Below are 15,201 nucleotides of genomic sequence, written 5' to 3'. Positions count from 1 at the left end.
CGAGATCTATTCACTGTGCAAAAACTATGACGTGTATCTTCGTTTGGGAGTACGTTTCTAAACATTCATTTTGTTTCTGGGGTGTTCTCTGCTGACTGGACTTGACTTGACCAGAGAAGAACCCAGCAATTATCCTTTTTATGTATTCCGAACCCGAACCACAATTTCTTTTTTGTAGCACAAGCAAGAGAAACCGATGAGTCGAGCCTTATGGCCAAATGCAGGAGGTTACACAAATGGTGTGACCTCTCTTTTTTTCCTTTTGAAGGAAAAAAAACTCAGGCAGGTAAGCACCACCGAAGGAAACCGCAGCTTTCAAGAAGACGTCAGCTAATGATAGCAAGGGTTTTTGGTCTTCAGATCCCAGGGTTAGAAACAATGACCTTTTGCACCACTTACGGTGGTGTCGAACTATATCAGACCGTTGTGACGTACAGCTCCAACTACGTGGATATTTGTGGGAAGAGCAGAGACCATGGCGCAGAGCGACCTTACGCAAATGCAAAGATCACTGCAGCACCTGGGGTTTTCGTGTTTGTGGATTTTGAGATATGATATCCGACAAATGCACCAATTCGCATGAACGCGGCGTGTCTAACCGGTACACAATACTGTTAGAGTCCGCCTACACGAAAAAGCAGACTATAGTCTGTGGTATGACTCGTGCGCTGAGATGGAGTGCAACTTGGCATTGTGGTAGCGAAACGTAACGTATTGAGATTACGTTGGCCAGAACTCCCATTTGAGACTACGAGTCGGTTTTCCCCTTCATTGCATTTAAATCCCATTTGTCGACGGCTACACCAAGTCCGCTTTGTCGAAGTTCATATTATGTAGAAGGATACATGATTGTTCCGGAGTCACAAGGTACGGATTTCTCAGGTGAGTGCATCCCCTCGGTATTAAAACACTATCTATAAGCTCCATCGATTGTGCTAATATACGAGCAGGTTGCCTTCAAGTTCTATATATATAGCAACACCGGTTTCTGCAACCTCTCAAGATGATCGCTCCAGGTGACGAATGGCGCCACAATGTTATAGACGATGCATCTTCGGGGATTCCGTGTTTATCTATTTCGATTCTCGGGGCCGACACAACGGGCCTCTTTGAGAGAGATCCTGCGTATATAAACGACACAACAATTCTCATTTACTCCCCTCTGAGGGGTCCCCGGGTGCGCAAGGAATATTCGAAACATGTCACCGACACCAGTTCTTTTATCAGCCTAGTGTGACCGAGAGCACTATTTCGACTAGTTGAAAGGCCTCGATTTGGACCTTGATCGTTTTGGTTTGGTCTCAAAAAGTATGACACCCTGAAAAATCATGTAACTAGAACCAAATAGACGCTAATGCAAATCTAATATAATCTAGCAAAATACAGTTGCTCTCAGTGTACGACGCACACTGAATCTGCTAATACACAGTCTTTATAGCACCCAGTCGAGAGCGACCTATCTCTGACAGAGGGCAGAACTGCTCAGACCTAAATATCTCTTTCAAAGACGGTGATTGTTCGGAGGATCAAAGCTACGGGGTTCGCAGCCTTGGTCATAGAAACCGAAGTGAGCATTGGAGACGGTACCGTTTTTGTCAAGATTGAAATCTGCCCATCTGATCGGAGACATGCTGAGTCTATGCAACAACCGTACAAGATGAAGATCCTGCTTCTCTCTAGTGTTTCGCACGAGATCCATAGACTCTGCTGGCTTCGCGATCCAATATTACGAGAAAAATTCAAACATAAGCCCACTCTTTCGAGCCAACACACTTGTGGATGTTCTTGTAAATGAATTACCAAATGAGATAATTGCTGAGGCCTAGGAGATATCTGGCTTTTAAAAAGGACTGCCCTCCCGGGGCTTGAACATTTTGAGTAGTACTCTCACCGTTGTCTGGTCATCTTCAGTTCGAGGACAAATCTATCATCTTTTCTGTGGTGATTTGGGAAACACAGTACAAACAACATAATGTATTTAGAACGAAACTTATGTACAGTAATTAAAGTCTATTTCTAGCAAAAATAAGGGGTATCTTTAGAACATCCGAGTCCCGACTCCCAATCAATCAAGCAATCAATCCCAATGACGACGAATAATAGGCCTTGCCGGATCCCATGGTCCAATCACCACGTTCTTATACTTTTGAAGACTAATAAGCCACCAACTGCATCCTCCCATGGTAAGCGCTGTCAGAATGCTTCCCAGTAGCGATCCCAGAACGGCAGCTGCCCAGCCGCCTCGTATGGTGCATCCGACAGCGCCACCAGCGACTATTACTAGGGTCAATGTTAGTAGGACGTGTCCAGTCCATGAGATGTGACGTAGCTGGCGGCGGAAGATTGGGAAGAGTCCGAAAACCTCCATTGAGAAGAGCATTAGGCTGAACACGTGAGTTGTGGATGGTAGACGGGAGGCAAGCACGGTGGATGCCATCACCGCTGCGTTTGTAGATAGAGAAGCCGGGAACTTTGTGGCGCCTGCGCCTTCCCCGCTTCCGTAGTCGAAGGAAAAGATGTTCATGAATAGGAGCCAGCAACTCATGGCCCAGATTGAGTCGCTAGCAGTGGATTTGGTGAGAGATTTGAGGATGGGACTGAGCCCAAGTAATGCGAAGTAGATGAGGAATGCCGATTTGACCGTTGATAATCGTTGGCGGTTTCGTGACGATAAGCGTAGAGGCCTGCTAGGCTCAGGCGGAATAGAATACTGGTGTATGGAGCTTGCTGTAGACGAGATCGATTCCGAAACGCGAGAATCTGCATATCGATTTGTCCCGGGTAAGTTGGAGCCCATGCTCAGTCCAAGGCCTTGGACTTGGCTATCCTTCTGTCCAGTCCCAGAGGGGTGGGTCGAGTCCACAACCGAACTGGAACTCGAGCCAGCATCTCCCTCTACAACACGTTCTGGAACACTAGCGTTCTCATCTGCCTTCGCCCATGCGTCCCAGAGTATCCATCCCATGGCAGTCCCGACACTACCCCAACAGACCACCGAGACCGGACTCACGCGACCCTGGACGATACCGACGAAACAGCAGATGAAGATAACCACAGAGCAAACATGTTGCACGATGACAGTCGAATCAGCGACCAATGGCCAGAAATCATAAGGACGAACGCGTGGGTTTCGCTGAAGATGATCGAGGAAGGTTTCGGTGTCGGTGTAATTATCCGGGTCTGTTTAATCTGCTGTCAGTCGGCCATCTCAATAGAAGACACGTAGAACAGAATCGGCAAAATCCCCGAACATACATGACTGCTTGACCCAGAGTAGTTTTTTCCAAGCTCCCTTCCTTCGTTTCCTCCGTCGACTTGTCCCCCTCACACCCCGTACGTCTTTCTCAGCATCCGGTTTCGGTACCGCGGACAATGGCCGCAAGGTCGCAACGGCGGCGGAGTTGCCATTGCCTTTCAGCGTTCGGAGAGAATCGTCGCGGTTTGCTTTAGCCGCAGCCGCGGCGCGCGCCTTTAGTGATGACGGTGCATAGTAGGCGTCTTCAGGGGCTAGGCGGTTGGGATCTGGAAGGGCACGTTGCTCGCCAGGAGAGTGAGACCTGGACCCGCCCACTCGATTTGGATGGGATTCGTCGGGGACTGATGGAGGGATGGGAGGCGAGCCGAGCAGTGAAGGCATCGAGCAGACGCAGGATTCATGCTCGGGGCATGGCTGTTTTATTTATTTTGAGTCGTCAGAGCAATGAGATTGGAGATATTGCAGAGAGAGAGCGAGAGTCGCATTCATCTCGTTTTGGCCGAAAACGCGCACGCTTCCACGTGGTGCTTAGTCATCAATTATATGACGCTGCCGATCAGGAGAATATAACTACCTACAGTCCATACATATAGTAACTATGCATTTTTGTATCTACGGGTCATTGATCATCAAGTAATGCCGCCTCCGGTCATCCTTCAAGGACCCAGACAGGTCTAATAATATAGTTAAGCAACACACTTGGTTTCAACGGTCTATCTTTGATTGCTGCTCTTTAATTTGTCGGCATCAGTGGGAAGCAGCTCGAATTGGTCCTCACTGTCCTTGAAAGAGTAACGTGTTCCTGACGAGAAGCCAGCCGACGTGACAATATGACTTCGGTGTATCTGTTGAAAATCTGGAAAAACTTCCGTGCCTTGGTAAAAAGGTCTATACTAGTACTGCACTCTGCAACGCGAAAAGAGCCAGTCACCTCGGGCTGTTCAGAGACGAACTTGAAGACCATTCCAGCATCGTGAGCCGGTTTTAGTTCGGTTAGAACTGGTGACATGTCAGAACTTCCTCTTTCTATCTTTATCTTTGTCCTCTTCGCCGGGGGGCTCTTCGTGTTCTGATCCCGGCTCTCCCGAGTCATCTGAATCTGACGCAGACATCTTCCGCATCTGATATAATTATTTATATTACGCTGGAACCATAAAAGATCGATTCGAGTAAGCAATATGGTTGTCGGGTTTGACTTCTATGGCCCCAGATCAAGCCGCGAGCAATGACCTGTTAGGGCCAGCCCTTGTCCAGGTGATTAATTGGGGATTTGCAGGCTGGATGTGCGGTACGATATGGCTTGTGACGATGTCTTCAATATAACCTTCTTTGTGCTCGGATAATAGCTTACAAGTCGGAAAGGCACCGGTTTGCTCTCAATCCTATCTTCCTCGGAGACAAATCGCGCCATTACTGATTCTCGGCAACGCTGCCGAGCCGACAAGGGAAAGCTGACACCAACCTGGTATTTAACGGAACGGGATCCGGAAACAGCTCAGGCTTTTTCTGTTCTCCAACTCCCCTAGATACTGGCTTCGTTTGCCAATCGAAGTCAGCAGTGATCAGCCACCCTCCCAGATATCGCTAGCAGGGGAATTGATAGCGCGCTCGGGGTCCGAGCTTGATGGATTTCAACCTGATAAACGACGACAACAATGATACCCCCTGTCGATGGTGAAGGTTTTCTCTTTATTAAGTCTGGAGGCACATGTCGTCTCGGAGGACAGTAGAAATGTCTCTCGTACGCTGTTGGCACTGCAGCCGGCATTAGTGACAGCTTCGGTGTAGTCCTGGCCTGCCACTTTGCGTGCATGGCAGACCACTTGTGATCGCTCTTCGTCGACAGATGCGTGGCCTCGCCATTGCTACTATAAATCAAAAGGCTAGTGGCTCCACTGTTTAGAAGTCTTCTGACATGTTGGGTAATACTCTCGTAATGAATGCTCTTGTCTGGATGGAAGAAGTCACTATGGGTACATAAACCCCATAACGAGGGGGTTGCATTGATGCCAGAACTGATATGTAAAGTGGTAACATACCCTGGTGAGCAGCATTAGCTCAAATAAATGAACTTTATACACCCTTTCTCTACACGGATGGATTTAAAATATCTATCTCCTGGAATCCAGTGCCGTTCGGGGCTTTTCCCGGGATTCGGATGGCGCCCGAGTAAGTTCAAGGAAAAGGCCAAGGACCAGGCGAATAGCAGCTCATAAATAATTTACAAACAGGACTAAGAAATACTGAACCCCCGCAGCATATGTTCTCTAAGCCGCCCCTCCCCCGATCTCTTCATACCTGCCAGACCGAGCAAAAGGAAAAGGAGAACACGATTTCCGCCTACAAGAAAGATCGGTGTTGTTTTTATTGTCTCCTTTCGTGAAGTCGGGATCAGGAGAGATGGTTCACGTGCATATTGCTGTGCTTGACACTGATGTGCCTTGCTACCCTATTTATGCCAAGCGAGGTTTATACAGCTCACAGTTTCGTCTACTTCTTCAGGCGGCTGCAGAACGAATAAATCAGAGCTCGCAGCCCTTGAAACACGGGAAGTTAGATGTTCGCGTAACTGGATTCGATGTGATCGGAGGATCATTGCCCTCATTAGAATGCCTTCGAATGTCTAGCAGAGACTCCTACATGGATGCCCAATCCGGACCAATCGATGCAGTATTGGTCACCGGCGCCGCCGCAGCAGCATATGACGACCTGTTTTGGATACCACCACTACAGTCCTTTCTTCAAACAGTACACGCCCAATTCCCCCTCGTCAAGATCTTCGGCTCGTGCTTTGGACACCAGCTCATCGCCCAGGCCTTACTCGGGGGTGGTCAGCAGCCCTTGGGAGAGGAATCCTATGTGAGGGTCTGTGTGCAGCCAATGCAGCAAGGCCATGAAATAGGGGTTCAGCCAATCTCATTGAACCCGGCATTTACCTCGAGATTTCTACCCTTTCATCGCTTTTTGCCAAGCACCCCCTTCCGAATCCAGCTCATCCATGGCGATGAGGTGGTATCCTACTCGCAAGTCGCTGCGGACGGACTAAAGCCGGATGTTTCCCTTCCGGAACCCTGGATCAATGTTGGAAGCAGTGAACTCTGCTCCATACAGGGTCTGTACCAACCCGGTCGCGTTCTCACTCTGCAGGGCCACTTTGAATTTGATGCATTTGCCACGGCTGAGCTGTGTCGCCAGTTTGCTCGTACATTCAAGTGGCCTTCGTCGCTGCTGGCGTCCCGTCTGGACCAAATCCACCGGTCCTCCAGACCTGACAGGGAGGATGATGATGATTCTCCAGTGGCCGCTGAGGTAGTTCTCTTGTTCCTTGCGAGCGAGGATTAGATGCTTAGCGGGCAGTTTATTTATCTTTGATAGGCCAAAAACCAGATCGAGCTTTACGAACTACCTGATGTATAGTAGCCCAGATTGATAAGACTCCATCTCTGTTAGTATATTTGCTAAAGTTTGGTACCTCGCAAGATCGTAGAATTAGTTGATGCAACTTTGAAGGGTGCCTACATGCAGCAAGCACCTAAAGATTTTCAATATGCGAGGATTTAGTTCGCTCGGGGAGAGCATATCCCAACATGCAATTCCATCTTTAATCTGACTCTTCGCCTAATTCACAAATCTGGATCATGGATTGGATCCACAGACAACAAGCTCAATACTCCAAAATGGGGACCAGGTTTTCTTTCAGGTAGCCCAAAATGCCAATGTTTTCCAGCGGGGTATTTGTCAAGATCAACAGATCCGCAATATTGCCTCTTCTGACATAGTACAATTGACCTGCTGTGTGAGATTGCCACTAATCGAGAAGGATTTGTCAATAGTCACGAATTTCTCGAACCTCCCTATCGACCTACGTCGGATTCCTATTTCATGATATAATTACCATTCATATATTTTTTAGCCTCCTAGGGACATTGCCCCTCTGTATTCCAGACCCAGTATTCTTAAGCCTCGAATCGAAAGCCATTTTAGCTTAGCTGGTGGCCGTTGTGTTAGGGCAAGCATCGAATACTCCAGTGCATTTGATAGCCCTAGGGCTCTATAATAGGTAAGGGTTTCTGACAGTTTCAGAGGCTTTGGTGGCCTTGCGGGAAAATTTTGTCTCTGCTTTTGTGACGCGAATGATGCGCATTCTGTACGCCTTCGGTTTTTGGTCTCTTTTGAACGAACTGTCGGGGGTTATTAATGGATAGAATCATGACCAAAATCGAAACAAGTAGTATATTAGCAGTACATCAGATAGTGAAGAGACCAGTCCTGTTGGGCTATGCATCGGTCCTTTATCTGCCTCGGAATAAGAACCATTCTCTACCAAAAGATGGAACGAGCTCATAAATCAGTCGGAAGGGACAAGTATGAGCGTAGGTACTAGGCGCATAAATTCCCAAATCATGGTATCTTTGTCAGAAGATCACCTATGGGGCAAGATTTCCGCGGTGTGATTGACAAGCACCACAAGGATTACCGCCATGAATATATTCATATCTTGGTTGTGATTACATATATTTCCTCATCCTTTGTGTTGTCTCTGCTCACATATTATAGGGGAGTTGCTCTTCCAAGAAGCAGAAGAAGGCGCACCAAGAGTATGAGCTGGACATGGTAGAGGAAAGCCTGAAGTGATTCAAGAGATTCTTCAATAAGTTCTGGTGTCAGCTTCAAGCAACAAAATATTTGTACTGTTACTCATGATATACTTTCACTGGTTCACCTAGCAACTCTCGTTGTTTTGTGTATTATCGCCATCAGAGATGTTCAGGTAATATAGAAGAGCAGCGGCCAGTCTGACAGTTGATACTGACAGCTACACTGTAGACGTTTTTATCTCAGGGCTGTGTTGAAAGAAATCCAGGTGCCACAAGATGATACTTTTGTTTCTATCTAGCAACGCATATGCCACGCTTAATTGAGTCAAACGGTTCGAACGAATTTCTAATGGCATATAACATAAAATCCAGTGGCCTCCAGTAAGTGTTTCTTAGGTCAACTTGTATTGCCAGCTGCTCTTAATGTGTGTCGCTGAGGTAGCATTACAACATGAGAGATCACTATTGAACAGAATTGTCGATTAAATAAGAAAGACCATATATAGTGATTACAACATTAGATAGATGTCCATATCCCAGGAACGATAGTGTAAAGAAACAAATTTATACCCCTTAGCCATCGAATTCGCTCAACAGGCAAAGAAAGGCCAATCACTCCATACACTTAACCTCAATAATCAGCGTCTTCGCACCAACACCCTGTAAGTTCCTCACGTCATGAATAAGCAGATTGAATTCGCCCTGGCTTCCCTCGAACAGATATCTCCGTTCGTGTTTAGACGGTATACGGCAAGAGAGCACGTTGACATCTAATTTCTCGTCCAGTAGTCGAAAAAACTTGCGTGCTTTCGCGAAAAGATCACGGCTGGATTTGCACTCGGTTATTGGAAAGCAGCGTGTTGCGTCTGAGAGTTCGGATACGAGCTTGAATGCTACCTCTTTAGTGTTTGGCGATGTAGTTTTGGGTGGGGCCGCGGGATGTGGTAAAGCTGCGTCTGAAGTGCTGTTTCTGGATCTTTTTGTCGGGCGTGCTGGGATGTCTTCGCATTCTGATTGTGATGATTCGTTCGAGGAAGGGTTTTCAGAGGCGGGGTCAGAAATGGGGTTGTTTTCGGGCTTTTTTTGTTGGACTGAGCGGGTAGTGCTGCCATCGCTCGTTCGGCCGTCGCGTTGTCTTCCCCGTTTATGAGATTTAGTTGTATCCTTCTCCGTGGACGTGCCGTTAGCCGCAGCACTTGTCGTTACAGCTTCCGGTTTGGTCCTGCGGGCCTTATCAAAACACCCTGGCGTAAAAACGATATCCTCCAGATTCCTAGCAAACAACCTCACAGCACAAGCTTCCTCGTCATAGCCCGCCAGTCCATTCCAACCAGTAAGAAATATCTGAAAAGGAGAATATGGCCGACAAGAAACCAGCTTTCCCGAACCGTCTTCATTGGAAATGAAGGTGATCTTATACGGAATAGGCCTCTTGATCATAAACAATGAAAAGGGTAGCTCGTTGCCATTTTGATCGAAGACTTTCCATGCTTGTTTCGGGATTCCGCTCCGATATGAGCATGGTGGTACTGTTCTTGGGTGTTGTTTGTGCCACTCGTCCAAGGTGCTCTGGATGTTCTCTGGGATGGTGCTCTGACCGAACATGCATACCGGATCCAAGGGATCTGCGGTTATTGCTGCTGCTTCTTTTTCTCCTTCTGTTGCTGGTGCCGGTGCTGTTACTGGTGCTGTGCCCTCATCTGGACGTGTGATACTGGTATTTGCAGTATCAGTATCGTTTCCTCTGTCGTTCTGTACCTCTTCTTCCTCACTATCGCTGTCATCTTCAGACGACGACTCTTCGTCGTCATCATCATCATCATCCTCGGACACACTTGAAACCGGAAAACATCAGCGACAATTCAATCAACAAGAAATATAATGCAGCTTACATGTGAAGTTTCGAATCCTCCTCCTCTTCCGACTTGACTCGAGCTAAGCGCATCGGGCCGTCTCGGTGGTGTGTTTGCTTATGGCAGACAAGGCTGAGCCGAGCTGAGCGGGTCGGTAGGCTCGATAGGACTGCAGACGGATCACTGTGCTAGCGCTTTTTCAGCTTGTGCACGAGCCAAAGAGATTGAGTGGATTAGAGAATACGGTTGATGGTAATGGAAATGCCTGCTTTAGTGATCCGCAACGGTTATCGTCGATTGATGCTGGAGTGATCTCCGTCTCCGCGTCTGGGCACGTCAATCACGACGCGTAGTCCAACTCGGTGCAGAAAAAAGATCAAATGCCGGGCACTCTGTCAGGGATTGAAGAATAAAGCGAAAAGAGCAGAGAGCAGAGAAAAATTGCAAGGGGTGTTCTGGATAGGAGAGTTGACTGGTCTATCCTCCCTCTCATCTACGCGAAGCCGCTCATTGTCTCGTCGCCAGTCACCTGATCATAACAAACAACTACAACTTGAACATAAATTACAACAGCACCTGAAGAAAACGGAATTGTACATATATGTTGAAATTATTAGTAGTAGACAAAAAAATTACATTGGTATCATAGGTCTAATCTAAGCCACGCACTTGATCTCAACGGTCAAGATATTATTAACGATACCAGTGGTTGAATCCTTCAGGTCCTGAAGCAACAGCCTAAACTCGCCTTCCTTGCCCTCGAACAGATATGGACGTTCATGGCGAGCAGGAATGCGGCAGGACAAGACTTTCACTTCTGCGTCCTGGTCAAAAAGCCGAAAGAACTCTTTTGATTTGGCAAACAGGTGCTTCCCAGTCGCACATTCATCGGACGGGAATGAGCGGGTTGCGTCTGCAAAGTCTGAGATTAATTTGAAAACCACATGCGTTTCTTTGGTGGAAGATGTTGTGTTTGTGCTTTGGTTATTGTTGTTCTCGCTGACATGTTTAGGGTGGTTATCGGGGTTGTTATTATCACGGTTGTGATGGTCTGACTTCCGCCGCTTCGATCTAGGCGCCCCTTCTCCAATTGATTCATTCTCAGACGGATCATCTGTGGCGGATTCCTCTTCATCCGACGAACTGCTAGGAGACGGGGATGCACGACGGACAGCCGAACCGGCCGACCTCCGTTTTGTGTCATATACCTTGGGCGTATTCGGCATAGCAGCAACACCAGGCTCGTCATCCCACAGGTCTGGCAAATACTTAATACGGTCCAGCGTCAAGCCAAACACCCTAACCGCGCAGCATTTAGACTCATAGCCCTCATTACACCCAGCCCAGCCTACCAGAAACGTCATGTTTTTAGTCCGCTGGCTAGAACAACACACGATTTTATGCGGACTGTTTGAGGGGCACAGCACGAGGACGAAATAATTTCGCGGGGCCATTATTTTGTAGCAGGCGAGTTCCAGCTCAGTGCCATCGCGAGCGAAGATCTTGGATTTGAAGGAATGCGGTCTGATTTTGCTAGAATGGAGTCCTTGGTATCTGCAAGGTGGATATCCAGTGGGATTCTTTCTGTGCCATTCTTCTAGAAGCTTGACGAGGTGTCTGGCGAGCGGTTGCTGGGGTCCGAACTCGGGCAGGGCTTTGACGGCTAACCTGTTCAATGATGGGGTATGCTTTACGACTCGGGGGGACGATTCTTCCGCCGATGACTCCTCTTCATCCAACAGACTGTTCCGTGCCGGAGCCGGGGCCGGCCGGCGAGAAGCCGAATTGATCGATTTGCGCCTCTTCTGCGTCTTCTCTTCTTTGGAGCCATTGACCCCGGACCCCGAATTCAACCTCAACGGCTCAACATCCTCAGGTTCATCTTCCCACAACTCCTCCGAAAACCACACATCCTCCAAGGACGACCCAAACTTCCTAACTGCACAACACCTCTTTTCATACCCCTTCTCACACCCCGCCCAGCACACCAAAAAGGTCTTGAGACGCACCCGTAAACTGGAACACGCAACAATCTTATCTGATTGACCCGGCGTACACAGAACGAGGATCCAGTAGCGTTGCGGGGAGACGATTTTGTAGCACGCGAGTTGTAATTCGGTCCCGTCGCGGCCGAATACCTTGAAGGGCATTGGATTGGGGTTTCCTGGTCGGTATTTGTATTTGCATGGCGGTGGGGTTGGATGTTGCCGGTGCCATTCTTCTAGGAGGGCGAGGAGGTGACGGGCTAGAGGTTGTTTTGGGCCATATGCCGGGGGGTTTGCGATGACAAGGCTGTTTGGAAGGTGTTTTGGACTGGTATGATGCGGGTTAGCTCATCTGTTGTGCAAAGTCTGCATCTGTGTACAGTTGATTCACCTGTTGTGCATTGTCGCGACGTCAGAGGCCTACACGCAGGATCCCGGGAACAAAGACCTAAAGAAGCAATTGAGCAGTGGAATTACCTGTATTATGTATATAAAACGAAGAAAAAAAGCAAAAAAGGAGTGGAAATAGGAACTATCAAGGGAATATGGGAGAGTGAACGGAGAAAACAAAGTGATCCGTTGCGCGGCGACGCGACTTTGTGTTTGAAAGGGACTGTAGCCATCCATTCCTATACTATATATCTGCACTATACGCATATTTAGGAGGAATTAGATAGTGTATGGCCTGACATGAAAATATGTGTTATACAATGCGAAAATAATTCTAAATACAACATGGTGGTAAAAAAAAAAAAAATCATAGTGTAGCATCCAGTCTGTAAAAGTACTCGAACAGACGTATACAGAACTCATCCAAAAGAACATAATGCTTGGACCTTTTCCTGGGTCCATGATCGGTATTAAAGACAATATATCAACTTCAAACAATTGCATCTGATATGCACCGAAAGGTCGAGTAAAACAATGGGTATCGAAGAGTTCAAACCAACATATAATAAACAAATGCTTTTGTCAAAGCAGAAAATATACAAATGGGCAATGGTCCAGAGGGCTAGCTCTGGATTTAGGATAGAAGGGCCTCTTTGAACGTGAGAGGCGCTGTCGTATCGTCAAGGCTGTTCCGACGACCCCAGTTGGCCGGTTGTCTGCGGAGGAATGCGCCAACTGCACCGAGGTAGCCCTCATGGCGTAGGAAGTAGGCTTGTTTCTCTCCTTTGGACCAGAAGCGGATGGCGTAGGATAGTGTGTTCATAGTTTGGCGATGGCCCCGGATGAAGGATCCGCCAAAGTAGATGTGCTTGACTTCGTGTTTCTCCGATTGGAGATATGCGATCTGGCCGATGTTGTTGCTGATTGCGTATAGCAGGCTCCGGCTCATGTCCTCGTGCCTGAACTTCACATCATCCTCGGGGTGTTCAGGATCCCTGGGGCTGAGGCCTTCGCCATCCTCTGCATCCCGCTCAGCAGCGTTTTTCATGCGGAAGACTTTGCCAAAGGTACTGGCGATGGCGGTACTCTTGAGTCCAATCTTGCTGTAGTCCATGCCATAAATGTCACCGACCAGCATGTCCACCCCGCTGTTGTCTCCGCTGTCCGCCATTGCCAGCATGTCATCGAAGGTCCGGGCGCCCGTGAGCAGGGACAAGATACCCCAGAATGTACCACCGCCCAGGTGAGTACCACCCACACGCTGGAACTCCTTCGGGCCGGAGACCTTGATCATGGATACACCGGATCCAATGTTAACCAGGAGATAGGGGTATACGTCCGGTCGGGCCTCGGCAAATTTCATCGGTTCGGGATCGGTGTCGCTGTAGGTGAAGACTTCGTTCGGAATCTCGGTGATGAAGAAATCAAGGCCTAATCCAGAGAATTGTAAGCGTCACGTTCAACATGATATCGCACTCGCAAGAAGCGTACCTGTAATCAAGCATTGCATCTCCTCTTCCCGCTTAACGTTCACATTCAAAGCCTCCTTTAGTTTGTCGTAGTACAAGTATGCACCACCCCCAGTAGCCACAACACACAATTCGTCTTGTGAAGAGCCATTGAGCTTCTCATGTTCCTCGTTCAATTGTCGAATAAAGTCAATGCAAAGGTCGATGCGATGGGTTTCGAAGTTGATAAAATTCAATCGGCCGCCATTGTCCGCGGAGTCCAGCTCTCGCGTAAAATAGACCAATTTCGCCAGCGAGCCGCCAATCTGCAGAGCAATATCATCACCATAATCAGCCCAATTGTCCAGAAGTTGTTGCGCATGCGATCCCCCTTCTGTCGGCGATTGCGGGGATAGCTGTCAGTATGCGGGGATCACTCACGTCCACAGCGACATGGCTCACAACGCCGGTGTGATGGGGAAGACGGATATCTTGGCTCTCGTAATGCACGCCCTCGGCTTCTATGGGACTTCTGGAGCGGGATCGTGGTTCTTCGTCGACGATGAATGCGCCCTCGACATTGATCTTCACGGCTCCGGGGTTGGCGATCGCATTCAGGCGACCGGAGCGGAAGTCCGCGGAGGATTTGTAGGTGTGCTTGGAGACCGGAGCGGAATCGAAGACGGTTGAGATGCGATCGGGAGGCGACATGGCGATGATGGCTTGAGTGCCCGAGAAGAAAGGAAGAGGAGCAGCAGCGGTATATAATAGTAGTAGACAGAAGTCACGGAGTCAATGAAGACCGAGTCCATCCTCGGGGAAATGGGATAATGACCGTGATAACCCCTACTGCGTATATCTCCTTCTGCCCGCTTTTGTTGAGAGCGAGTGGAACCGGCGGAGTAGTTCAATTCTTTGAGGTCGCATTCAATAGCTCCAATAGAGTAGTATCTACCCCTGGGGAGAAGTATGTATTCAATTGCTGTACTGGTAATTGTTCTCAGTTGCTGGATGACGTCTTCTAGGCCTTAGGCATCAAGGCACGTGCTGACAAGAGTCCTTTCATATATCGGCAGAATTTGCTAAGGATGCGATGTTTTATGTCTTCTTTTACCCCTGTATCTCTCTTACTGAGCTGGTGTGACATGTGCTCCGTAGAACCTATAACCCTGCTACTCCTGCATTGCTATCCCCAAGGTAGGACTATTAGTTGAAGTCAATGCCAAATCCAAGGTCAATTTATTTCGCTTGATGCCTTCTACGTTCACCGTCCCAATTCTCTACTGAGTGTCCGGAGTTAAAGCTGGTTGTGGTACAACACCTCCGGTCTCGGTTGTATATTGAACCCCCACGCTCGACAACGTGCCAAAAAGAACAAGACGCATATGCAGTGGTAACACTCTTAAATTAAACAGGCTAAGACATAAGAGGAATTCCCATCCTTATCCATAAATGGGTTCATGCTCTCCACCGTTATTTCGTACTATACGCTGAACTATGGCGCGGTGTATAACTCTGGAACACTGCATCCGGTTCAAACGCTGAATAGCGTGTATAGTAAAAAAAAAAAAAAAAAAAAGTAATTACTAGAAAACCCATAACTATATACAGTCCAGTCTTTGTACTCTGTAGGCCCCGCAATAGTCGAGCATGGCTCGGGTAGGGAGTAGT

General features: G+C 48.1%; 6 protein-coding genes across 6 annotated transcripts; 1 reads left to right on the top strand and 5 right to left on the bottom strand.

Annotated features, from left to right (window-relative positions):
- Positions 1-1,976: 1,976 nt before the first annotated feature.
- pigc (phosphatidylinositol N-acetylglucosaminyltransferase) lies at positions 1,977-3,712 on the bottom strand. The gene is made up of 2 exons (XM_040785423.1): positions 3,256-3,712; positions 1,977-3,180 (listed from the first exon to the last, which is right to left on the bottom strand). The coding sequence occupies exons 1-2, from the start codon at positions 3,635-3,637 to the stop codon at positions 2,078-2,080; spliced, it is 1,485 nt and encodes a 494-aa protein (XP_040639800.1). The 5' UTR covers positions 3,638-3,712; the 3' UTR covers positions 1,977-2,077.
- A 154-nt stretch (positions 3,713-3,866) lies between these two features.
- Positions 3,867-4,578, bottom strand: EURHEDRAFT_361789 (uncharacterized protein). The gene has a single exon (XM_040778491.1). It carries the CDS (start codon positions 4,347-4,349, stop codon positions 3,990-3,992), a length of 360 nt encoding a protein of 119 aa, XP_040639799.1. The 5' UTR covers positions 4,350-4,578; the 3' UTR covers positions 3,867-3,989.
- A 1,087-nt stretch (positions 4,579-5,665) lies between these two features.
- On the top strand, positions 5,666-6,598 carry EURHEDRAFT_423164 (type 1 glutamine amidotransferase; the record flags this gene model as incomplete). The annotated part of the gene is made up of 1 exon (XM_040783361.1): positions 5,666-6,598. A coding segment is annotated over one exon (933 nt), but the record flags the coding sequence as incomplete, so codon positions are not given.
- Positions 6,599-8,466: 1,868 nt separating this feature from the next.
- On the bottom strand, positions 8,467-9,799 carry EURHEDRAFT_401764 (uncharacterized protein; the record flags this gene model as incomplete). Its single annotated transcript, XM_040780107.1, has 2 exons — positions 8,467-9,688; positions 9,747-9,799. 2 exons carry the CDS (start codon positions 9,797-9,799, stop codon positions 8,467-8,469), a joined length of 1,275 nt encoding a protein of 424 aa, XP_040639797.1.
- Positions 9,800-10,337: 538 nt separating this feature from the next.
- Positions 10,338-12,127, bottom strand: EURHEDRAFT_411260 (uncharacterized protein). Its single transcript, XM_040781564.1, has one exon. The coding sequence runs from the start codon at positions 11,855-11,857 to the stop codon at positions 10,364-10,366; it is 1,494 nt and encodes a 497-aa protein (XP_040639796.1). The 5' UTR covers positions 11,858-12,127; the 3' UTR covers positions 10,338-10,363.
- A 252-nt stretch (positions 12,128-12,379) lies between these two features.
- Positions 12,380-14,630, bottom strand: EURHEDRAFT_411258 (pantothenate kinase). Its single transcript, XM_040781563.1, has 3 exons — positions 13,972-14,630; positions 13,574-13,856; positions 12,380-13,513 (listed from the first exon to the last, which is right to left on the bottom strand). Exons 1-3 carry the CDS (start codon positions 14,239-14,241, stop codon positions 12,717-12,719), a joined length of 1,350 nt encoding a protein of 449 aa, XP_040639795.1. The 5' UTR covers positions 14,242-14,630; the 3' UTR covers positions 12,380-12,716.
- Between the last annotated feature and the right edge of the window lie 571 nt (positions 14,631-15,201).

This window comes from Aspergillus ruber (assembly GCF_000600275.1).
Source record: "Aspergillus ruber CBS 135680 unplaced genomic scaffold scaffold00009, whole genome shotgun sequence".
Lineage (NCBI taxonomy): Eukaryota > Fungi > Ascomycota > Eurotiomycetes > Eurotiales > Aspergillaceae > Aspergillus > Aspergillus ruber.
Note: the sequence above shows the minus strand (reverse complement) of the source record. Positions and strands in the feature narration are given on the sequence as shown.